The sequence below is a fragment of the Cervus canadensis genome, chromosome 20 (assembly GCF_019320065.1).
Source record: "Cervus canadensis isolate Bull #8, Minnesota chromosome 20, ASM1932006v1, whole genome shotgun sequence".
NCBI lineage: Eukaryota > Metazoa > Chordata > Mammalia > Artiodactyla > Cervidae > Cervus > Cervus canadensis.
In genome coordinates, this window is record NC_057405.1 from 26,027,003 (window position 1) to 26,051,937 (window position 24,935).

Here is a 24,935-nt window from a genome sequence, read left to right on the forward strand (position 1 = left end):
AAGCTAGGATAACTGATAACAAGACTGAAAACATAGCATTAAATCAAGCCAATCACTGAGGTCCAATAAAAACTCTCAACTCAGGTAAGCTTCCCTGATTGGCAGTATTTGTGTTTATTGTTATTCACTAATGACAAGAGATAAAACATACCCATGACTTCCCAGGGAAAAAAGAACAGAACCTCAGTGTTTGGTACCCTCCTGGACATTTTCCCTTGATTAATTTAAACCTGTATCTTTACCCTGTAATAAACTGTAACCATGAATATACTGGTTTCAGTTGAGTTCTATCTTCCCAGTGACTTATCAAACCTAAGAATGATTTGGAGAACCTCCTCAAGCTGCAATTGGTGTCAGAAGTGAGTGGTCTCAGGGGGACTGTCTTCCCCCTAACTATACGGTTGTTTAAACTGACATAACACTCTTCAGTGATTCCCCTCCCCTTGAATATGGGTGGAAATAGTGACTTGCTTCCAACCAATTATGTGGTAAAGGGCATGAGATACATATGATTATGTGTTCGCTGTTAGGTGAAATAAGACTGTTGTATGCTCTTGCTGGAGTTTTTCCCTCCCTTGCTAGCAGTGAACTGCTGACATGTGGAGGGCTGCCAATGCTGGCCGTTCATATGGCAGGCAACTGAAGGCAGTTTCTAGCAGCTGAGGACAATCTCTGGCCAGCAGTCAGCAAGAAACTGAAGTCTTCAGTCTTACAACCGTAAGAAACTGAATTCTCCGGTCAAGCCTCAGATAAGACTGCAACCCCAACTTACACCTTGATTGAAGTGTTGTGAGATATTGTGCAGAACTATCCCAGAATCCTATCCCAGAGAAACGGTGAGATAATAAATGTGTATAGTTTAAGCCACTAATTTTATGGTAAGTTTAATGCAGCAGTAGAAAACTAATATAGCCCAACTCTCTCTACCATCATTGTTACACATAAGCACTCAGACTGTTATCCTATCTTCTCTATATAACTAATCATAATTCTGATAAAATTAATACCCAATAGTTATAATATTACTTTGACTTCATAAATACAGTTGAGAAATATTCTCAAACTAGACTATGATTAATTTTCTTTTCTTGCACACAATTTTTCCTGGAGTGAAAAGAAGTTTGGATTTTTTGTTTGCCCAATTTTCTATTTATTTATCATACTATTTTCTATTTATTTATCACTGAAACTCTTCTCCAAATGTCCAGTGATTAACAACCTAATGTGTTTGAACATACTAAACAAGATACATAAAATTGCACATAAGCATAAAGACTGATAAGTTCAAGAAGTAAATTTTAAAACCTCACTCACTAAAAGACACAAAAATGATATCGACAATCCACACAGAAGTTATTCGTTACATGAGAATAACAACAAAATAAAATGACAATGAGAAAACAATAAAACAGCCAATAAGAAAATGTGCAAAATTCATGAATAGAAAAAAGTTAACCAGCAGCAGCTCCCTCCAGTTGAACGCTTCCTGAGCACAGAGGAGAGAGGGTAACATTTTCATACTCTTGTTTTGTACCATATGTATGTTATTGCTTTTTCAGAAATACATATAAAAGTATTACTGAAAGTAAAAGAAAACAAGTTATGTTTTATATTTAGCCATGTAGTAAAGTATCCTATATTTTTCTATAAAAGATCATCAATTTCCCAAGACATGCAGAACCGATTTTTTCATTTCCTTCTTAACCTATCCTAACGCATAGGACAGGACACTGCTTCCAAATATATTCGTATGTTCAACAAAATCTACCCGTTCATGGAAGTAATGGTCATTTCTAACATTGTCTCTTGCCACCTTCCACACATTTGTGCTAGGTGAGGAGTGCTGTTCAGTAAGTGCTTGATGAATTTAATTGAGGTGATCTGTATTTCGTCCATCTTTTCACCCCACTCTGAGAAAGCTTTTATATTTTAAATACTTCTTTGTTTTTAAAAGATTTACTTATTTATTTATGGCTGGATCTTCATTGCTGCACGAGGGCTTTCTCTAGTTGCAGAGAGGGGAGCTATTCTCGAGTAGTTGGAGGACTTTTCACTGTAGTGACTTCTCTTGTTACGGAGCACCGGCTCTCGGCGGTACTGTGGCACATGGGCTCAGCAGTTGCGACCTGCAGGCTCCAGAGCTCAGGCTCAGTAGTTGTGACACGTGAGTTGCCCCGGGGCATGTGGGATTTTCTCAGAGCGAAGATCAAACTTGTGTCCTCTGCATTGGCAGGTGGATTCTTAACCATTGGACCACCAGGGAAACCCTTAAATACTCCTTTGCTTCCATTAAATAATCTCTTTTCTAGAATAATCCATCCTTTTATATTGATTAGACTTTATGAAGACAAACTGATGGCTGAATAATTATATTCATTTTAGTCAATCACTGTTGTGATACATTGCAATTATTATAAAGTCACTCTAACTCTTGGATTCTTTCTAAAAATAAAATTTCAAAATTCATCAAAAACTGGAAATCCATTGTTTTGCTGATATTCAATTTGCTTTGAGAGAAATTCTTTACTTAGCTTGTCAATTTCGTCTCGAGAGAAGAGATTGACGTCAGGAATGAAGTAATTCTCAAGGCGCTCTGTCTTGAGGCACTGGAGAAAGTACGTCACGCAGTTGTCAAAGCAGAGCTCCAGGTCCGCGTAGCGCCACTGACTGTCGTGTGGGTTCCGGGAGCAGACGTGAAAGAAGGCAGTCTTCACGTGGTAAGAACAGAACTTATCCAGGCCCCTTCGGTCTGCAAACTTTTTTTTCAGTTGTTCTAAAAGGTATTTCATCAGCTTTAAACACTCTTTCCTGTTGAATAGAAAAGAGAAGCATTTATTTTTATTTCTTTACCTTTTTCATTCCACAAAGAACTTTAGGCATCTTACAGGAAAAACATACAAAGATGTAATAAACAACATAGATATAGAATACATTTTTTTATAAAGACACAAAAAACAATAAAGGTGTGTATGTGTGTGTGCATGAGCAGTCACTTCAGTCCTGTACGACTCTTTCTGACCCTATTTACTGTACCCCACCAGGCTCCTCTGTCCATGGGATTCTCCAGGCAAGAATACTGGAGTGGGTTGCCATGCCCTCCTCCAGGGGATCTTCCCAACCCAGGGATTGAACCCACATCTCCTGCATTGCAAGTGGATTCTTTACTGCTGAGCTACTAGGGAAGTCCAAAGATATGTCCAAAGATACGTATAATTAATATAATTAGAGTCATTCTAAAACCTAATTATTTTTTCAAATACATACTTTAAAAGTTTCAAAAACATATTTTCTCCTTCCCTCTTCCCCATTCCTAGCTTAAGTATTTTATTCTATCAGGATTAATTCAACTACATGAAAACTAGCAGATATTTACATTATTCATTCAGTTTAGTATTTAGAAAAATCTTGTTTCAATTTTTATAAAATCATTGTCTTATTTTGATTTACATTAATCATTCAGTTATTTTGGTAGCTGACAAAATTTAATGTTTATAAAATTATTAAGCCTTATCAACAATATACTTTTCTTAATGGTTGCTTCAAAGCCTGCATGTGAAGCCTTAAAGAAGCCCCTGTGCTCACACTTTGGGCATCCTTGCTTTAACCTTTTAACTCTTGTGATCCTTATTCTATTCAGCTTTGAAAGTGAAAATGAGAGTCACTCAGTCGTGTCCAACTCTTTGCAACTCCATGGACTATATTCAGTCCATGGAATTCTCTAGGCTAGAATACTGGAGTGGGTAGCCTTTCCCTGCCCTGGCTGATCTTCCCAACCCAGGGATCGAACCCAGGTCTCCTGCATTGCATGCGGATTCTTTACCAGATGAGCCACAAGGGAAGCCCAAGAATACCAGAGTGGGTAGCCTGTCCCTTCTCCAGCGGATCTTCCCAACCCAGGAATCAAACTGGGGTCTCCTGCATTGCAAGCAGATTCTTTACCAATTGAGCTATAAGGAAAGCCCAACTTTAGAAACTGAATGATTCTTTTCAAAACTCAGTTCTTTATGGTATGTATGCTAATCAAGAAAAATACTACCCACATCTTAGTGTTGTTTCAAACTTGGTTTGTCATTCCCTGGCCTTCCTCATAGCTAAACCATCTCAAAGCAAGCACCAGCATCCAATAAGAGTGGTCCTTTGGTCTCTTCCCATAATGCAACATTGTTATTCATTGCCTTGAACCAACCAGAACACTAAGGCAAACCCAACTGTCATGGCTAGTCATGACTAGTATTCACACCCTCCACTCTTTCCTCCTCTCAGACGTCCACAGCATCCAGGCTCAGGTCCATGCTCCCCAGCAGTCCCTTTTTTTTTTTTTTTTTAATTTTTTTTAATGTGGACAATTTTATTTTTTTTCCATTTATTTTTATTAGTTGGAAGCTAATTACTTTACAATATTGTAGTGGTTTTTGTCATACATTGACATGAATCAGCCATGGATTTACATGTATTCCCCATCCCGATCCCCCCTCCCACCTCCCTCTCCACCCGATTCCTCTGGGTCTTCCCAGTGCACCAGGCCCGAGCACTTGTCATGCATCCAACCGGGGCTGGTGATCTGTTTTCACCATAGATAATTATACATGTTTTGATGCTGTTCTTAAAACACCCACCCTCGCCTTCTCCCACAGAGTCCAAAAGTCTGTTCTGTATACATCTGTGTCTCTTTTTCTGTTTTTGCATATAGGGTTATCATTACCATCTTTCTAAATTCCATTATAATGTGTTAGTACACTGTAATGTTATCTTTCTGGCTTACTTCACTCTGTATAATGGGCTCCAGTTTCATCCATTCATTAGAACTGATTCAAATGAATTCTTTTTAAGCTGAGTAATATTCCATGGTGTATATGTACCACAGCTTCCCTATCCATTCATCTGCTGATGGGCATCTAGGTTGCTTCCATGTCCTGGCTATTATAAACAGTGCTGCGATGAACATTGGGGTGCACGTGTCTCTTTCAGATCTGGTTTCCTCAGTGTGTATGCCCAGAAGTGGGATTGCTGGGTCATATGGCAGTTCTATTTCCAGTTTTTAAGAAATCTCCACACTGTTCTCCATAGTGGCTGTACTAGTTTGCATTCCCACCAGCAGTGTAAGAGGGTTCCCTTTTCTCCACAGCCTCTCCAGCATTTATTGCTTGTAGACTTTTGGATAGCAGCCATCCTGACTGGCGTGTAAAGGTACCTCATTGTGGTTTTGATTTGCATTTCTCTGATAATGAGTGATGTTGAGCATCTTTTCATGTGTTTGTTAGCCATCTGTATGTCTTCTTTGGAGAAATGTCTGTTTAGTTCTTTGGCCCATTTTTTGATTGGGTCATTTATTTTTCTGGAATTGAGCTGCAGGAGTTGCTTGTATATTTTTGAGATTAATCCTTTGTCTGTTGCTTCATTTGCTATTATTTTCTCCCAATCTGAGGGCTGTCTTTTCACCTTACTTACAGTTTCCTTTGTTGTGCAAAAGCTTTTAAGTTTCATTAGGTTAATGTGGACCATTTTAAAAGTCTTTATTGAATTTGTTACAATGCTGCTTCTGTTTTATGTTTTAGTTTTTGTGCCTCAAGGCACGTGGGATCTTAGCTTCCTGACCAGGGATCGAACCCACACCCTCAGCATTGGAAGCTGAAGCCTTACCCACTGGACCACCAGGGAGGTCCCAGCATTGCCTTCTAACAACACTCTTTCCTTAGTCCCTTGGACCTGGCATCCTTGGTTTCATGCTTACACTCCAATACCCCTGGTCAATCCAGCCATGCACTGCCCCCAGAACTCAACCCAGCAATGGTAACCCAGCAATGAATGAAAACTTCACAGGTTTCAACTGTGGAGTCAGCAAAGAACTAAGCATTCTATTGGTATGTCTGTCATTTACAAAATAAGGAGGTTACCTGCAACATTTTGCTCCATCAATTTCACAGCATGTTTTAGATTGTCCGTGATTTTTCAAAATGGCCTTTTCAATGTGAGAGAAGGACAGCCGCCATGTTTCTTCTTAATATCCAAAAGAAAAACAGAAAAGCACTTTACCAAAAACATCCATTTACAAACAACAAATATTTAAGTGATTTTCTTCATTAAAATATAATTCTGGAAAATTTTCTAGGGGGAGATAGACCAAAAGAAGTGAACGGATAAATAATGTGATTACATATTAAAACAAGTGACTTGACCAAGCAAACAATGGGCCAAGATAGAGAACAATTAGAGGAAGAAGTCAGAGCTTAATATAGTGAGCTATAAGACCTATTGCTTTTTATGTGTTGCTAAATTCTGTTTGCTGATGTTTTGTCTCTATAATAATTTGCATTGATTGAAATTTTTTGTTTATTCTTTTATACTATCCTTGCAAAGTTTTAGTATTTATGCAAAATTAATCAGGGAACATTCCCTTTTTTTCTGTTTTTGGAAGTTTATGTAAGAATAGAATGATTTTCCCCCATCTCCCCAAGTTTTACCATGGATAGCTCTGACCCATCCTATCACTGTTGAGTTTTAATACCAGGAATTGGTTTTTCATTTTAAAAATCAATCAACACAACCTGTCGCATTAACAGAACAGGGGAGAAACACATGACCAACTCAACAGAAGCAGAAAATGCAGTCAATAAAATTTAACATTCATTCATCGTTAAAAGAAAACACCTTTCAGTAATTTAAATGCAGATGGAACCTTGATCTGATGATAGCAATATGATAATCTAACATTAAAAAGTTGAAGTTTTTTCTTTGAAAACAGGAAGGCAGGCTGCTATCCTCATTGTTTGACATGCAGTGGCTATCGTAGCAAGCACAGTAAGAGAAGCAAGATAGGGTGATAGCACTGGAAAGAGAAAAACAAAGCCATCATTAGTGATAGGTGGTATAATCATGTATATAGAAAATACAAAAGAAACAGAATGACAGGTATGCGTGAGTTCCATATATTCTTCAGACTACCTTTCTGTTGTTTTAGTTTTTCATAATGTTACAACTGCATATGAGTAAATCTGATAAAAGATACACAAAATTTCTGTGGAGAAAATTCTAAAACTTCACTGAAAAGTATTAGAGGCAATCCAGATAGAGATATGCGCCTGCACATGAATTAAAGACGCACTATCATCAACAGGTCACATCTCCCCACATTCATCTGCAGATTTAATGTTCTCACAGTCAAAACTCCAAAAAGAAGTGTTTGTGGAACTTGACAATACCAACATCTTTATAAAAATAACAAAGGGTCAAGAATATCTAAAACACTCTTGAAGAAGGACAGAGTGGGAAAGCAAATATCGAGACTTATAAAGTGACATTATGTATGACATAATGTATATAGCCCATGGACAGACAGAGATTTTGGGGGGACAGAATAAAGCATATAATAGGTACACAATACACAGATAATAAATATATGGAAAAGGTGGCACAGAGAGAGTTGTGCTCACTGCTGCTATATAAATCCATTTACAACAATCCATTCATGCCATTCTGGAAAAGGCAAACTCTGCAGAGATGGTAAATAGGTCAGTGGCTCAAGAGATTTGGGATGGGGAAGGTTGAGTAAGTAGAGGGACTTTTTAGGGAAGTGAAACTATTATTTAATTACAGATAACGATGCAATGCATTTGTCAAAACCAATAGGACTTCATGGCATGAAGAGGGAACCTTAACGTACACAAACTGTTAAAAAGTCATTTAGATGGTCAAGGGATCTCAGGAAGGATTGCAGACTGTGAAAAGGGGCTCTAACTGTATCACAAACATATGACACAACCTCCCTGAAGGGGGTGGGGGCAAAAGGTGCTGACCAGAGTTACTCTGGAAACGGGGTCTGTAAGACTGAAAGCTAAAGGAACTGTACATGTGCACTGTGCACGCAGGGGAGTGGGTTTGCAATTCTGAAGCGTCCATATGTGTGGGCTAGAACTGAGCAAGGAACGATGGACCAGGCGGATGGCAGATGGCGGGAGCCAAGCTTCTCACTGTTGGAATGAAAGGTTACAGATAGCAAGGAGCGAAGGTAGGATGATCCGTGTGGCAGTGGATTACAGTTAGAGACGTCAGTATGAACTCATGCACCACCTGATACAGATACAGGTGGTGCGCTGTGCATATCCTGGGGACGGTGTACATACACATATTTCCTTGCTCCTCCAGCTGAAAGGGATGATACCCTAGCAGCAGAACACACACAGCAAACAGATCATGGTCCTAGGACACACTCTCCAATAAAAGGATCAAGAGAGTTCCTTGGAGAAATGGCTGATCCTAGGACTGAAACAGGAACTATACAAGATGAGCCTGGAGCATCCTGTAGTGCCAGAAAGTGAGTTAGTGCTGAAAATAAAAAAAAACCACAATTACGGGACTTATGTCAAAAGGATACAGGAGCCAACTGCAAGAGCTCCTGAAGACCAAAGCTAGAACAATTAGGCAACAAAATGAAAGCAGTATTGAATTATAGCCCAAAATACGAGACAAATATCCGTGAGTCCATACCGATATGATTTAATAGACTAGAGAGAAGAGATAAACCTCCCATGCAGAATTCCAAATAATTTGTGTAAATACCCTGCTCTTAAGAGGTGAGCTTAAGTGTGAGCTGTGCACATGACTTCCTATGTGTCACCAAAACGCACAGTACGAAAGGGGGAAAGAGAAGACCGTAACAGGGAGGAAACCTGGCAAACATTCCCTGAGCCAGGAGACTAAGGTCCACACCAGCAGAGCGAAGTCAGGCCCACGATGAACCGCTGACGCGATGCTGTGAGAAGGGCACTTCATTTCTGCAGTCCTCCTCCCCCAAACCCAGAACTGCAACCTCATCACAAGAAAAACATGAGCCCCACGCCAAATGAGGGCAGTCCCACAAAGCATCTGACTGGTACTCTTCAAAACCGTGAGGGCCACCAAGAACAAGGAAGGACTGAGGAGCGGTCACAGTCGAGAGGGGAGTGAGGAGACGTGACGACTGCGTGGAACGTAGCGTCCCACATGGGCTTCTGGAACAGGAGGAGGACGTCAGGCAAAAACTAAGGAAATCTGAGTAACTGGACCACATTCATACTGGTTCACTAACTGTGACAGATGCGTCATATTAATGTAAGATGCTAAAATGGAAAATTGGTTACGTGGTATATAGGAACTCTCTATACTATCTTTGTACTTGTTTTGGCAAATCTTAAACTATTCTAAAATTAAAAGTTTATTTTAAATAACTACATTGAGGTATCATTTCTCCCTTTTTGAGTTATTGGCAAACATTCCAAAATTTAATGAGTTCTGTTGATGAAGCTGAGGGTGATATGGGCACTCTCATACACACAGCTGTTGGGAATGCAAATTGGGAAATTCTGTATAGAGGTGACTTTGGCAATACTAGCAAAATTAGATCTGGATTTACTATTCCTTGACAAACTGCAAAAATAGACTGTAAAAAGGAATGGGTGCTCAAAAAAACCCCACTAATTTGAAAAGGTACACACACCTCAATGTTCACAGCCACATCATTCACAATTGCCAAGATATGAAAGTAACCCAAGTGTCCATCAACAGATAAATGGATAAAGCAGCTGTGGTATATATACAGTGGAATACTACTCAGTCATTAAGAACAAGAATGAAATTTTGCCATCTGCAGCAACATGGATAGACTTGAAGGGCATCATGCTAAATGAAATAAGACAGAGAAAGACAAAAACACTATACGACATGATTTATACATGGAATCTAAAAAAATAAACTAGTGAAGAATAAAGAGATTCACAGACATAAGAGAACAAACGAGTGGTTACCAGTGAAGGGGACACTACAGGGGTGGGGAAGTGGGAGGGACGAACTCCTGGGCATAAGATAAGACTACAAGGATGTATCATCATACAACAGACGAAATATATAGATAATATTTTGTAGTAATTCTAAATATAAACATTTAAAAGAGTATAAAAATGTTGTTAAAATTTTTGTTAAGAGTATAAAAATGTTGTTAAAATTTTTGTTAAAAAAAGAGTATAAGAGAGTATAAAAATGTTGTTAAAATTTTTGTTAAAAAAAGGAATGCGTGCTGGGCTTCCCGGGGGGCTCAGTGATAAAGAATCCGCCTGGCAACGGAGGATCGGCAGGAGACACAGGTTCGGTCCCTGATCTGGGAAGATCTCACAGGCCATGGAGAAACTAAGCCTGTGCACCATAGCTATACAGCCTGTGCCCTAGAGCCTGGGAGCCACAACTGTGGCCGCGACCACGGAAGCCCATGCCCCACAAGAGAAGCTGCCGCAAAGAGAAGTCTGCGCATCACAGCTAGAGAAAAGGCCAAGGAGCAATGAAGACCCAGCACAGCCAAAAGAAAATAAATACACGGAAGTATTTAAAAAAACAAAAGAAGGAATGAGTGCTATCTCTATATAGAGCTATGGAGTGATAGCCAAGATACCTTATTAAGTAAAAATAGAAAAACGTGGCTGCAGAATATGAGCTCAGTAGTTGCTGCTCCGGGTCTTAGAGCTTAGACTCAGGAGTTGTGGTGCCCGGGCTTAGCGGCCCTGCAGCATGTGGGATCTTCCCGGACCAGGGATCAAACCCATGACCCCTGCACAGGCAGGTGGATTCTTAGCCACTGCACTACCAGGGACGCCTGAGAAAAATGTTGTTTCAAAACAAGTTGTGGAATTAGTTAGAATACTTTACCCATAAACATTTCAGCCTGAGTATTACAGAGTTCAGTATTTATTTGTGTGTGTTTGATACTTAAGGTAAGATTTGCAAACAGTGAAACACACAAATCTTAAATGTTGCACTTGATGAGTTTTGACAAATGACTACACCTGCATAATTTAAGCTGTATCTGGAGTTAAAAAGTTATCATCACTCCAGAAAGTTCTCTTGTGCCCCTGCCTAATCAATCCTCAGTCACCTCAGGCAACCAACCTTCTAATTAAAAACCGTAGATAAATTTCGCCTGTTCTTAAACTTACTATAACTTGAGATTATACAGTATGGACCCTTTGTTTCTGTTTTCTTTCACCTGTCTTAATGTTTTTAAGATCCTCTTTTATCAGTAGTTCATTGATTTTTGTTGCTGAGTAGTATTCTAGTTTATAAATATACCACAGTTTGTATAATCTATTATCTTTTGATGGACTTCTGGGCTACTTGCAGATTTTGGCTATTACGTATGTTCTTGTATAAATGTGTTATAGACTTCATGTTGGATTAGGGAAGACATATGTTTTACTTTATAAGAAACTGCCAGACTGTTTCTCAAAGTGATTACACCATTTAACACTTCTATCAACAGTATATGGATTATTCTTTTTAAATAAAGCTTTTCATGTTCACTGATTGGAACATCAAAACTGAAATTGATGAATAAATTTTTGCAGGGCAGACAATTTAGATATTTGAGAACACTGCAGTTTTAATGATTTTTTTCTATTTTAGCATTCATCGCATGCATGCCTTGACATGAGGTATTGATACATGTGATGGAATGTATAGTCCTTGCCCTGCTTACTAAGTATCATTCTGAAAATGGTCTTTAATGCAAAGAAATATCTTCTAGTTTTATTTTATACGTAACAATACTTGTACTTAGTTGACATTCAATCTCTTTTGTTAGATAAAGTCAACTACGGATGATTACCAGTTTGAAGGAATTTGTATTTTAATGTTTGTACATTTTAGTATAATAAAAACTGTATGTTTCAAGTCTTAAGGCCAAAAAAAAACTTAATATTTTGACTGTCTTTTTATCTTAAGAACAAAAAGAACTGCAAATAAAGTTTATACTTTTAAAAAATAATTATACTCTTGGAAACAACACCTGTATTATTGTTTTGATAACATCAAATTTTTTTTCATTTTTTGATAATATCAAAATCATATTTTTGATTCAAAAAACACTGAAATTTTTGATCAAAAATCAAACAAAGTATATTTTTTAAAATATACCTTGTGACCAGGAAATTTTTAATAAGACATTTGAAAAGAAAAAAGCTAAAATAGGTGTAATACATGCCTATCTATTGATAATACAAGTCATTTTCATTGCCCCTCTTAGCTACTCAGATATACACATACACACAGACATAGCCAAAGGGTTTTGCCTAAATATGAATAATCTGAAATGAGGAGAGATGGAGACCAGCCAAGGGTACCAGAGCAGAGGTCAGCTGAGTGCCTGACAGCCTCCACTTTTATCTTAGGCATGGATATGAGGAACTATCCAACCACACTGGCCTTTGTATAGCCCCATGGCCACTGAAGGATGCTTCCTCATCTCTAGGCTGATGGTTCTCCCAGTCATCCCCAAGGTAGTTGGCCAAGGGCCACAAAGAGAGCAGTATGGGTCCTGATGAGATTTCTGTATCACATGCAATGAGGGTTTCTTGGGACAGCCCTTCTACAAACTGTACACCCTTCTCCAGAAAGTTATATTCCTTTTACAAAATCATAATGATGCATATAAATCCTTCTTATAAACAACTTTTCTTACAGAAAATGACTCCTATATATATGCAATATAAAGTTAGGATGTGTGTCCACAAAACAAGCCATCAAACTAAGCATGATGGACGATTTCTCGGATATGTTCGACAATACTCATTTATAACTGGGGTTCATTTGTTATCTGATCTCCTCCAATTTCCTTGGAGTCCAGCAGTAGTAGGTGCCAAAAGTCCTTATATAATTTATGAGAGAAAAAGAAAATAATAGGTGAATTTTTTTTCTACCTCAGAAGATATCACCATTATTCAGTTCCACCCGTAGACTATCTCAGCCCAGTCTTCATAATTTGAATGTTACCCAAGAGCAACACCTGAAAACCTGTCCTGACCCAGGAGGCCAGGGTACACGCGTGAGGAGACCCAATCAGTGGGCAAAACAGCAGCTGAGGCTGCAAGAAAGTTCTGCCAGCGGCACGGGGCGCAGTGGAAGGAGGTGAGGAAAGACAGAAACAAGGCCGGAGTGACAGCCGAGGCTCGGGTGACGTCAGTAACACACAGCTGCCATTAACTCAACTCGGGATTCTGCAAGTAGCACTGCATCATTTTCATCTTCCCAGAATCTTTCAGGTCGTTTTGATTACCCCACATATGCAGATGACTAAAACAGGTTTAGAGGGGCTTGATAACTAGCTCCAGATACACACCTAATGAGGGAAGAAGCCTCAGGATTCAAATCTAAGACAGTCGGATTGCAGGGCCAGTACTGCTTTTCTTTACTAGCACGAAACAAACAAAAACAACATTCAAATGCGGGCTAGTAAACATTCTAAAGCTGAGTGTTCGATATTACTATTAATATTATGCCCTTTGTAATTCCATCTCTCACCAAACTCCCGTCTTAGCCCAATGGTTCTTGAAATGCCAACAGCACCGGTCGATCTTTCACTGCCCTAGAATGTAACGTCAATGACTCTCTTATCTATGGATGTCTTTACATAAAGCTTCTTAATCAAGATACCTTGGAAACGACTTCCTTCCTTTGCAAGCTTGGGTACCAGGTAAAAGGGCTGGCGTTTTAGATCGTTCTTAACTTTTCCTCCAAGCCAGTTATTGATGGGCAGGCCTTTCTGGGTGCTGGCGGGCCAGCTGCTTCTTGACTCCAAAGCCAGGATTAAATCCACAGATATTTCTCTAGGTTCTCTAATCAGGAGTGTTACTGCAGGGCTCCCTCTTTTCTTCCTCTGCATAATGACATCATCTGTTTAAAGATATAATAAGGAAGACAGGGCTTATCAATCCATTTTTCTCTGACAACACAGGAAAAATAACTATAATTGGAGATCTGTAAATACTAACTGTAAGACAAAAATTAGTTCTAAAGAAGAAAATGACCCCACAAGGCAGTGTTTTACTCGTTTAACCAGTATTTATTGGTACCCCTCATGCGGTGGGGGTATGTGGGATCTGGGAGTGCTGTGATTAAATTTTCATTTCAATTTGTGTTTGGCAGTTGGAGGGAGGCCTGCATATGAGGCCGGATGAGCAGCACGGAGAAGAGACGTGATTAAGAAGACCTCAGCAGGAAGTCCCTAGCAGTCCAGTGGTTAGGACTCCGAACTACTGCTGCCAAGGTTGGGAGCTCAAACCTTGGTCTGGGAACTAAGATCCTACAAGCCATGTAGTGCAGCCAAATTAAAAAAAAAAAAAAGACCACAGCAGCAAACCAACTCAGAGGGCAGATGCCTGTCGTACAGAGAGGCAGTGAGCATTAAGACACAGGGAGCAACTGTCATTCACTGTAGCGTTCTTCACAACAGGCAAGATATGGAGACAATCCACTGACAGATGAATAAGTAAAGAGACTGTGGCATATACAGACAAGGGAATATTATTCAGCCTTAACAAGGAAGAAAATCCTGCCATTTGTAACAATGTGGATGAATGTGGAAGTCATTCAATTCAGTTCAGTTGCTCAGTCTTGTCCAACTCTTTGTGACCTCATGGACTGCAGCACGCCAAGCCTCCCTGTCCATCACCAATTCCTGGAGCTTACTCAAACTCATGTCCATGGAGTCGATGATGCCATCCAACCATCTCATCCTCTGTCGTCCCCTTCTCCCACCTTCAATCTTTACCAGCATCAGGGTCTTGTCAAATGACTCAGTTCTTTGCATTAGGTGGCCAAAGTATTAGAGTTTCAGCTTCAGTATCAGTCCTTCCAGTCAAGACTGATTTCCTTTAGGATGGACTGGTTGGATCTCCTTGCTGTCCAAGGGGCTCTCAAAAGTCTTCTCCAACACCACGGTTCAAAAGCATCAATTCCTTGATGCTCTGCTTTCTTTATAGTCCAACTCTCACATCCATACATGACTACTGGAAAAACCATAGCTTTGACTAGATGAACCATTATTGGCAAAGTAATGTCTCTGCTTTTTAATATGCTGTCTAGGTTTGTCATAGCTTTTCTTCCAAGGAGCAAGCGTCTTTTAATTTCATGGCTGCAGTCACCATCTGCAGTGATTTTGGAGACCCCCAAAATAAAGTCTGTCACTGTTTCCACTGTTTTCCCATCTATTTGCCATGAAGTGATGGGACCAGATGCCATGATCTTAAGTTGTCTGAATGTTGAGTTTTAAGCCAACTTTTTCACTCTCTTCTTTCACTTTCATCAAGAGGCTCTTTAGTTCTTCTTCACTTTCTGCCATAAGTGTGGTGTTATCTGCATATCTGAGGTTATTGATAATTCTCCCAGCAATCTTCATTCCAGCTTGTGCTTTATCCAGTCCAGCGTTTCTCATGATGTACTCTGCATATAAGTTAAATAAGGGGGTGACAACATACAGCCTTGACTTACTCATTTCCCGATTCGGAACCAGTCTGTTGTTCTATGTCGAGTTCTAACTGTTGCTTCTTGACCTGCATACAGATTTCTCAGGAAGCAGGTCAGGTGGTTTGGTATTCCCATCTCTTGAAGAATTCTCCACAGTTTGTTGTGATCCACACAGTCAAAGGCTTTGGCATAGTCAATAAAGCAGATGTTTTTCTGGAACTCTTGCTTTTTCGATGATCCAGCAGATGTTGGCAATTTGATCTCTGGTTCCTCTGCCTTTACTAAATCCATCCTGAACATTTAAGAGAGGCTGAGAAGGTCTAGGCTTGAGGCCTCAGGGGCTTAAAAGGATTAAGATGAAGAAAGTGTGAAAGGAAAGAAAGGAAGAGGGAGCAAAGTAAACCAGATGCAAGGAGACCTTTGGGGAAGATGGACCCTTGCCCAGCCAGTGACACAGAGGGAGAGGGAGCTAGAGTCCAGGGACAGAGCTCCACCAGCCTTGCTGTGGTCCCCTCCCAAGGAAGGGGCAGAGCGGGGCGAGAGACAGGAACCCCCCTTCCTATCCAGTCTCAGCATCCTGGGCAGGCCATCTGAGCACTTCTCATGTGTCAGTGTGTGGCATGCCTGCGTCAGAACCCTGCTTGTGGGAGCAGGTAACTCAGCTGCCACTCAGCCCTGTCTGTATCCAGGTTTGGGCATGACCCCTCCATCTCGGGGAACACGTGTGCCACTCAGAAGGCCCTCGGGGACAGCCCTGGAGGTCCAGTGGCTAAGATGCCTTGCTCCCAACGCGGTGGCTGAGTGGCGCTGGAGTGTCTTTGAGGAGATACCCCGTGTCCGAGGACAGGGGAGAAGCCCCAGCAAGACAGCAGGAGGGACAAAATCACATTTAGAATGAAACCCCATGCCTGCCAGAGAGTCAGAGGGCTCAAACCAACCTTGTGCGCGCCAGGACCCAGAGGCCCCCCGAGACTGAGGCAAAGCTGTGTCTGAGTCCCTCCTGCGGAGGTCCCGTCAGCAACGGGAGTCACTGTGCTAAGCAAAATGCATGACCTCATTTATACAAGGAATCTAAGGACGTCAAATACACAGCAGCAGACTGTGGAACAGTGGTTCCCGGTGGTGGGCAGGTGGGGGAAATGGGAAGATGTTCATCAAAGAGTACAGAGTTGTAGTTACGTAGGGCGAGTAAGTCTAGAGATCTAACATACAGCATGATGACTATTAATACAACTGGACTGTTACGGGCAATGTGCCAAGAGAGTAGATTTCAGATACTCTCACTTCACACACAAAAAAGGCAACTCTGTGAGAAGATGCTAATTAGCTTGACTGCTAACCAGTTCACTATGTGTATCAAAACATCATGCTGTACACCTCGATTATGGACAATTTTTATTTTTAAAAAAAGACCCAAGTAGCGGAAGTGAAAGCAATGAAAGAGGTTTAAATTAGTAGAACTGGTAGATAAGACTGAATCTGTGAGGTAAGGGAGAAGGCAGAGTCGGGGAGGCCATCCTATGACCCTGGCCTGGGAAATGGTTGATGCTGAGTCTACTGTTCAACACAGGGTTGGCAGAAGGAAGACAGACCGGACTGAGATAAACTTCATTTCATCTACACGGAGTTCTAGGTGCATGTGGGACACGCAACTGGAGATGGCCACTGGCCAGAAATTTGGGAAAGGCTTCTAGAGGAGAGATGCTGGCTTTGGGGGCGGGGTGTACAAGCAGTAGTGAAAGACCTCTCCCAGATAAGACTTTCGGAAAGGACCACAATGGGAGAGAGGACACATCTCCAAGGAGTAAATCCCAGAGCATACCCTCATTTTCTTTGTCACTAAATCCAGAAACCCACCCCCTTCTTACCCATTACTTCTCCTTTAGTCCTATTACCACCTAGGAGCATCCATCCATCTTTCAGAGGCCCCCCCGCACATGATCTCTGGATCCCTTCCTTCTTACCTCATTCCTTCCATAGCTCCCTCTCCTGCATCGGTGGCCTCCCTTCCTACCCGATCATTCCTGTCTTCACACAAAGGGATCCAGTGTCTCTCATCCTAAAGGACACTCTCCGTTGACCCTGCATCTATGCTGCCTCCCCACTTACCCATCTATCTACTTCTTTGCAGCCAACACTTTCTAAAGATTTACCATAATGCTGTCTCTACAGCATCCCGGCCCTTCTCTCTCATGTGCTGAAGACTCCACTGAAACTTCTGAGTCAAACTTACCAACAACCCCCACAAAACAAACCGAAGACCAAGTCCAAACGTGATCTGGATGTTAGTGCGCTGTAAACACCAACCACTCCTGCAGAACACTCAGAGTCTCCTCTTGCTCCCTCTCTTCTCTCCAGCCCCTAATGAGATCCTCTTCTTACCACTCTGCTTAATACTGCAATTTCCCCCCAGGCCATCCCCCAGCATTCCTGAACCCTCTCACTTTACTATACTTTTTCACCATAGGATTCTCTAACTTACATCCAAAGCCAAACTCTCAACTGCCTTCTTAAACTATCTTCTCCGCAGAAGTCAGAGCAAATTTTTTAAAGTATGAAGTCAATCAATCATTAATGAATGAAAGTCGCTCAGTCGTGTCCGACTCTTTGTGACCCCATGTACTATGCAGTCCATGGAATTCTCTAGGCCAGAATACTGAAGTGGGTAGCGTTTCCCTTCTCCAGGGGATCTTCCCAACCCAGGTCTCCCACATTGCAGGCAGATTCTTTACCAGCTGAGCCACAAGGGAATCAATCATTACCCTCTAATTAAGACCTGGATTCTCAATAGAACATGGCATGAAATCTGAACTCCTTTCCTCCTAGAATCTGGCCCCTAGCCACTTTTACTTCCTGTTACTCTTTCCCTTGTCCACATGGCCCTCTTTTTGTTCCTTGAGCTTATCAAGCTCTTTTCTGCCACAGGGCTTTACTGCACCACCCACTCTATCCCAGCTGCTACCACATCTCCCAGTTCATTCCCTTCAAAGCACACACTGTATTTGTTTTTACAAATTCAGGAGGGGAGTCCCATTGATTTTATTCAACCACCTACACCCAAGGGTACAGGCAGCACCTCAGCAAATATTCAGTGAAGATCAAAATAGAGCCAACTGGAAAGTCTCTGGTGGTTCAGTGGCTAGGACTCTGTGCTTTCACCACCAGGAGCCCAGGTTCAATCCCTGATCAGGGAACTAAGATCCTACAGGGCCACATGGTGCGGCTGAAAAAAACAAAAACAAAATAGAGTCAATCAACATTTAGTATGAATACCAAGAAAATGTAGTAGACTAAAATTAAGAGCAAAGGCTTGTTTCTAGAAGGTAGTCTTGGCTTCCCAGGTGGTGCTAGTGGTAAAGAACCTGCCTGCCAATGCAGGAGACATAAGAGACACAGGGTCAATCCCTGGGTCAGGAAGATCCCCTGGAGGAGGTCATGGCAACCTACTCCAGTATTCTTGCCTGAAGAATCCCATGGACAGAGGAGCCTGGTGGGCTACAGTTTCCGTAGGGTCTCAAAGAGTCAGACACGACTGAAATGACTTGGTATGCATGCAGTCAACAGTCTGCTGCAGGGAAATCAAAAAAGATCAGGAGAGGATTAATAGGTATGATTAGACCTTAAAGAATCAAAAGTCAAATATCTTACCTTCAATATTTTTAATTTCTTCATTAATGATTTTCCTAAACCTGGACAGCATCTTAGAAGCCGATAAGATTCCCCCTTCTAAGAACTGATCCAGAGGACTTCCTTTGGGATTTCTTTTGAATTTCACAAAGCAATGAGCACTACTGTTGCAATATTCTTCCAGCTGAATTCGGGGAACCTCCAGTTTGAACATAACATCAAATTCATTAGGAGCAGAAATCTAAGAAACAGGAAAAACAGCACTGATTGTGTTTGCTTCTAAATATTTTCCAACCAACTACAAGTTTTTTCTTGAAATTTCCACTTAAAATCATACTGTGAAAAGCAAGATTCCTAATATTTATACCCACTGAGACTAGTAGAGCTGGGAGAATACTATTGGTTTTAGTTTGAAGGTTCTATACTCATTTATACTCATTTTTAAAAACAATTTAAAATAAAATTCAAGGTTTAAAAATCTGTACCAGTTTTTCCCCTGAGTTTAAAGCTTGATAAAATTAAAGACCTTTAAGATGCTACATTTTATATCACAAGCTACACACTGAGCCACCCTCCAGTCACTGGTCTCAAAAATGTGTGTGTAGTTACTTCCTGGCTAGTTGAGCAAGGACCATCTCATAGCTAACTATAATCCAAATGAGTATTAGCTCCAAGTCACACACTAACTAATTAGTGTCTTTGAACCACAGCATTTAAAAAGCTTCACGGTATTCATGGAAATCCTGTGGTTAGGACTCCAAGCATTTGCTGCCAAGGGCACATGTTCAGTCCCTGATGGGGGAATCAAAATTTTGAAAGCTGCACAGCATGGCTAAAAAATAATATCATATATATAAAGAGCATCAAAGAATCTTCTTCATCACCACAAAAATAATGATAGCAATTATAATAAATGATTACTTTATCATATTAAAAATGCAGGGACTTCCCCAGTGGTTAAGACTCTGCCTTGCAATGCCGGGCACATGGGTTCAATCCTTGCCAGGGAATTAAGACTGCACACGCCGTGGGGCAGCTGGGCCGACCACCTGCACCTACTGAGCCTGTGCACGCTAGTCTGTGCGCCACACTCGAGAGTGGCCCACGGCCGCTGCAGAAGATCCCACGTGCTGCAACAGAGACCCCCGCGGAGCCAAAATAAATAAAAAATAATTTTATAAATGCACAAGTCTTTCACTCGTTAGCAGTGAGCTTCAAATACAGCTACTGGACTGTCTTATTGAACACAATTATCTGGTGGCCCTATGTCTTTTGCCCACCCCCCCCCCCCACGTCAATGTTGCTAGTCCTCAATGAGATGTACCAGGAGGTATGTGAACTATATCCTCTCCAAATTCATATACTGAAGCCCTAACCCTCAATGTGACTGTACTTGGGAGACAGGGCTTTTAGGAATTAATGAAGGTTAAATGAGATCTTAAGGGTAGGGTCTCAGTTGACAGGACTCATGGATTTAGAAGTGAGATGAGCCGTGGCGCTCTGTACACGTGCTGAGGAACACGGTGAGGACACGGGGACAAGGTCTGCAAAGCGGATGAAAGCCCTCACCAGAACCTAGCCCTTCTGGCCCCCCGATCAGGGACTTCCAGCCTCCAGAACTGTGCGAAAATAAATGTCTGTTGTCTAAGCCTCTCAGTCTATGGCGTTTTGTTATGGCAACCCAAGCTGACTGGGACATACTAAAAGGGTAAAACAAACACCTGAAGTGCCATCCGTGGGCATGAAGTACAAGCCTCTGAAAATCCACTCCTCCAGAAACGGTCAGATTCAGCTTTTTCAGATCTCTGTAAATTAACCAAATGACCTGCAACAATCCAAGGAGAATTTATTCAAGAAAAACGGCTGAATCTCAGTAAGGACAGTGAGCCTTGTGGACATTCTAAATTCTACATTCTACTGCCATGCCCAGCAGCATTCCCACTTCTGATCAGAAACCTCCACCAAGAGTAGCCACGACCCTGACTTCTAACAGCAAATGTTAGGTTTGCCTGTTTGGGAACATCACATAAACTAAATCATATAGTAGGAACTCTTTACTACTTTCATTCATCATTGTTTGTGAGATTCATCCATATCACTGTTCTTTTATGTGCTTTTCTGAATTTTCTGAATTTTCCAGGGACATCAACACAGAACAGCAGCAAATACAGGAGAGGCTGGGGACAGAGGTACAGAGGGGTAGTACTGCTGTGCCATGGTCTACTGGAGGGCAGGCAGTGGGTCAACTCTAAAATGAACATGAAGACCTTTTATAATCAATTTTTAAAAATCAATACATGTTTTAGATTAAACAAATTTCACTGGATTTCTTTTCATCAGCTTGATTTTAAAAAGGAGACTTGTAAATGGATAACAAGGAACTCTACTCAAACTAAATGGGAAAAGAATTTGAAAAAGAATAGATATACGTGTATAAATGAATCACTTTGCTGTACTCTTTAAACTATCACAACACTGTTAATCAACTATACTCCGATATAAAATAAAGTTTTTAAAAAAATAAAAAGAGTGATTCTGATTGGACACTGCTCTCTAAATGTCTTAATTGTCCTTGAGTTCTAACTAATAACTTTCTCTTTTCCTTTGAACCATCCATAGAACTGAAACAGTTTGATATTTATGTAATAAGAATCATGCTCAAGACAGTCTGATGTAAGTTTTGCTCACTTGGCTTTCAAGTAGCTTTAAATGAAATTATGAGTGGTCTTCAGTGCTAAAAGCATTTAAGATCCAAAATCAGGTACATACACTACATCTTCCTATGATAAATATCACTGCATGAGTGTCTGCTCAGTCCTGTCCAACACTTTGGGACCCCATGGTCTGTAGCCTGCCAGGCTCCTCAGTCCCTGGAATTTTCCAGGCAAGAATACTGGAGTGGGTTGCCATTTCCTACTCCAGAAGAACTGTACCAAAAAAAAAAAAATTAATGACTCGGATAACCACGATGGTGTGGTCACTAACCTAGAGCCAGACATCTTGGAGACTGAAGTCAAGTGGGCCTTAGGAGGCATTACTACAAAGCTAGTGGAGATGATGGAATTCCAGCTGAGCTATTTAAAATCCTTCAAGATGATGCTGTTATAAGTGTTGCACTCAAACTGGCAGCAAATTTGGAAAACTCAGCAGTGGACACAGGACTGGAAAAGGTCAGTTTTCATTTCAATTCCAAAGAAGGGCAATGCCAAAGAATGTTCAAACTACCACACAACTGCACCCATTTCACATGCTAGCAAAATAATGCTCAAGATCCTTCAAGCTAGGCTTCAACAGTAAGTGAACCAAGAACTTCCAGATGTACAAGCTGGATTTAGAAAAAGCAGAGGAACCAGAGATCAAATTGCCAACTTCTGCTGGATCACAGATAAAGCAAGAGAATTCCAGAAAAACATCTACTTCTGCTTCACTGATTATGCTAAAACTTTTGACTGTGTGGATCACAACAAATTGTGGAAAATTCTTAGAGATGGGAATACCAGACCACCTTACCTGCCTCCTGAGAAATCTGTATGCAGGTCAAGAAGCAACAGTTAGAACCAAACATGGAACAACAGACTGGTTCCAAATTGGGAAGCCGGTATGTCAAGGCTGTATATTGTCACTCTGCTTAATGAACTTCTATGAAGAGTACATCAGAAAAGTGCAAATAATGACAGGCTGGATGAAACTCAAGCTGGAATCAAGACTGCAGGGAGAAATATCAATAAGCTCAGATGTACAGATAATACCACCTAATGGCAGAAAATGAAGAGGAACTAAAGAACCTCTTCATGAAGCTGAAAGCGAAGAGTGAAAAGCTGGCTTAAAACTCAAACCATTAAGAAAACTAAGATGATGTCATCCAGTCCCATCATTTCATGGCAAATAGAAGGGGAAAATATAGAAACAGTGACAGATTTTATTTTCCTGGCTCCAAAATCAGTGTGGACAGTGACTGCAGCCATGAAATTAAAAGACACTTGCTCCTTAGAAGAAAAGCTATGACCAACCTAGACAGTGTATTAAAAAGCAGAACCATCACTTTGCCAAAAAACATCCATCTAGTCAAAGCTATGCTTTTTCCAGTAGTCATGTATGGATGTGAGAGTTGGACCTTCAAGAAGGCTGAGTATGAAGAACTGATGCTCTCAAACTGTGGTGCTGGAGAACTCTTGAGAGTCCTTTGGACAGCAGAGAAATCAAACCAGTCAATCCTAAAGTAAATCAACCCTGAATATTCATTAGAAGGACTGATGCTAAAGCTGAAGCTCCAACACTTTGGCCACCTGGAAGAGCTGACTCATTAGAAAAGACTCTGATGATGGGAAAGATTGAGGGCAGGGGGAGAAGGGAGAGACAGAGGATGAGATGGTTCCATGGCATCACACAATCAATGGACAGGAGTTTGAATAAACTCCCAGAGATGGTGAAGGACAGGGAAGCCTGGCGTGCTGCAGTCTATGGTGTGGCAAAGAGTCAGACAAGCACGACTTAGTGACCGAACAACAACTACTCCAGGGGATCTTCATCATCCAGAGATCGAACTCAGGTCTCCCACATTGGCAAACGGATTCTTAACCACTGTGCTAACCCGGAAGCTCAAATAGCACTGTTCAATTCAGTTCAGTCACTCAGTCGTGTCCGACTCTTTGCGACCCCATGGACTGCAGCATGCCAGGCCTCCCTGTCCATCACCAACTCCCGGAGTTTACTCAAACCCATGCCCATTGAATCGGTGATGCCATCCAACCATCTCATCCTCTGTCTTCCCCTTCTCCTCCCGCCTTCAATCTTTCCCAGCATCAGGGTCTTTTCAAATGAGTAAGCTCTTCGCATCAGGTGGCCAAAGTATTGGAGTTTCAGCTTCAACACTGAACTTCAAATAGCACTGAGTCCACACCAATAAAATGAGCAGCCATACAGGGTTCAAAATGTGTAAAACATTCTCTGACGGTGCAGCTTACAATCTACATGGAAAGCTAAATCAAATCAGTGTCACAGGCCACTCAAGCATTACTTCCGAAAACTGAGGGGAGCGGAAGAGGTGGGTGTTCGCCCGGGAACTGCGGTCGCGGCGCCCGGCGGCTCACCTTCACGCGCTCGTAGTAGCTCCCGGAGCGGAGCAGGTCGACGCCTTGGAACTCCGACTCGCGGCTGTTCAGCCGCCGCAGCAGGTGGTCCACCAGCCTGTTCACCACCTCCGCCGCCTCGGAGATCTCCTGACGTTTCAGCCTCAACTTCTCCAGCACGGCCCGGGGCTTCCAGGCGCCGGGCGCCTCCTCCCTTCGCCCGAGATGCGGGGCGGGGGCCCGCGGGCCGGGGCCGGGGCCGAGGCCTTCCGGGGCCCCGGACTGGGGTCTCCCCGCCCGAACGGAGCGCGTGGTCGCCCGGCTGCGAGCGGTAGCCCTGGGCTGGGGGTGCCCGGGGGCCGCGGGAGGCTCTGCGTCTGCGGTCGGAGCCGCCGGCCCCTCCACCTGGTCCTCGGCGCGTGCAGTCCGCGCGCGCACCTGCGGTTTCTTCCTCCCGGACCCCGACGCCCCAGCGGGACCGCACCTGCGCGCGCCAGGCCGGGCAGCCCCTGGGACAGCCGCGGGCTCGCTGGGCTCCGCAGACGCGCCGCCCTTCACTCCCGGCGCCGAAACCCCGGAGGCGGTTTCCGAAGCTCTCCGCGTCGCCTTTCCCCGCCGTGGGGCCATGGCTGGCGTTCTCTTGTTCCCCTGAGGGAGACCGGCTCCGGGAACAGGCCGCGCGGGAGGAGGAGCCGGCATTCGCGGTGGGAAATGAAACTTAAAAATGTGGCGGGAACTGAGCGAACGCCAGCCGGGCAAGCCAGCCCGGGCTGGGCGGTCACGCGGAGGCACGTCCCCGCCCCCGCAGGACGCGCGCGCACGCGCGCTAGGCTGTCCGCTGGATTTCCCTGCATCCAGCTCTGCCTCGTGGCTTGGGAACCTGGCAGAACCGAACCCAAGAAAGCGCAGAAGAGCTTCCCGAGCTTTGAAAGCGAGAGGCGTTTAATGGCGTATCGCCTAAGAACATTTGGGAAAAAC

At 42.4% G+C, this 24,935-nt stretch overlaps 1 protein-coding gene across 1 annotated transcript; it reads right to left on the bottom strand.

Moving 5' to 3' along the window:
• Positions 1–1,126: 1,126 nt before the first annotated feature.
• CGAS (cyclic GMP-AMP synthase) lies at positions 1,127–24,656 on the bottom strand. Its single transcript, XM_043439105.1, has 5 exons — positions 23,979–24,656; positions 18,910–19,129; positions 13,450–13,689; positions 5,895–5,997; positions 1,127–2,808 (listed from the first exon to the last, which is right to left on the bottom strand). The coding sequence occupies exons 1-5, from the start codon at positions 24,654–24,656 to the stop codon at positions 2,457–2,459; spliced, it is 1,593 nt and encodes a 530-aa protein (XP_043295040.1). The 3' UTR covers positions 1,127–2,456.
• Positions 24,657–24,935: the final 279 nt, after the last annotated feature.

Bases quoted from the DNA above. Each gene is read 5' to 3' on its own strand.
- CGAS (XM_043439105.1), bottom strand. From the start codon at position 24,656: ATGCCGGCTCCTCCTCCCGCGCGGCCTGTTCCCGGAGCCGGTCTCCCT. The intron at 5,998-13,449 runs GTATCTTGATTA...TTGGATATTAAG, and splicing joins GGAAGGAAGTCGTTTCCAAG to AAGAAACATGGCGGCTGTCC. The intron at 2,809-5,894 runs GTAACCTCCTTA...TCTATTCAACAG, and splicing joins GATGGAGCAAAATGTTGCAG to GAAAGAGTGTTTAAAGCTGA.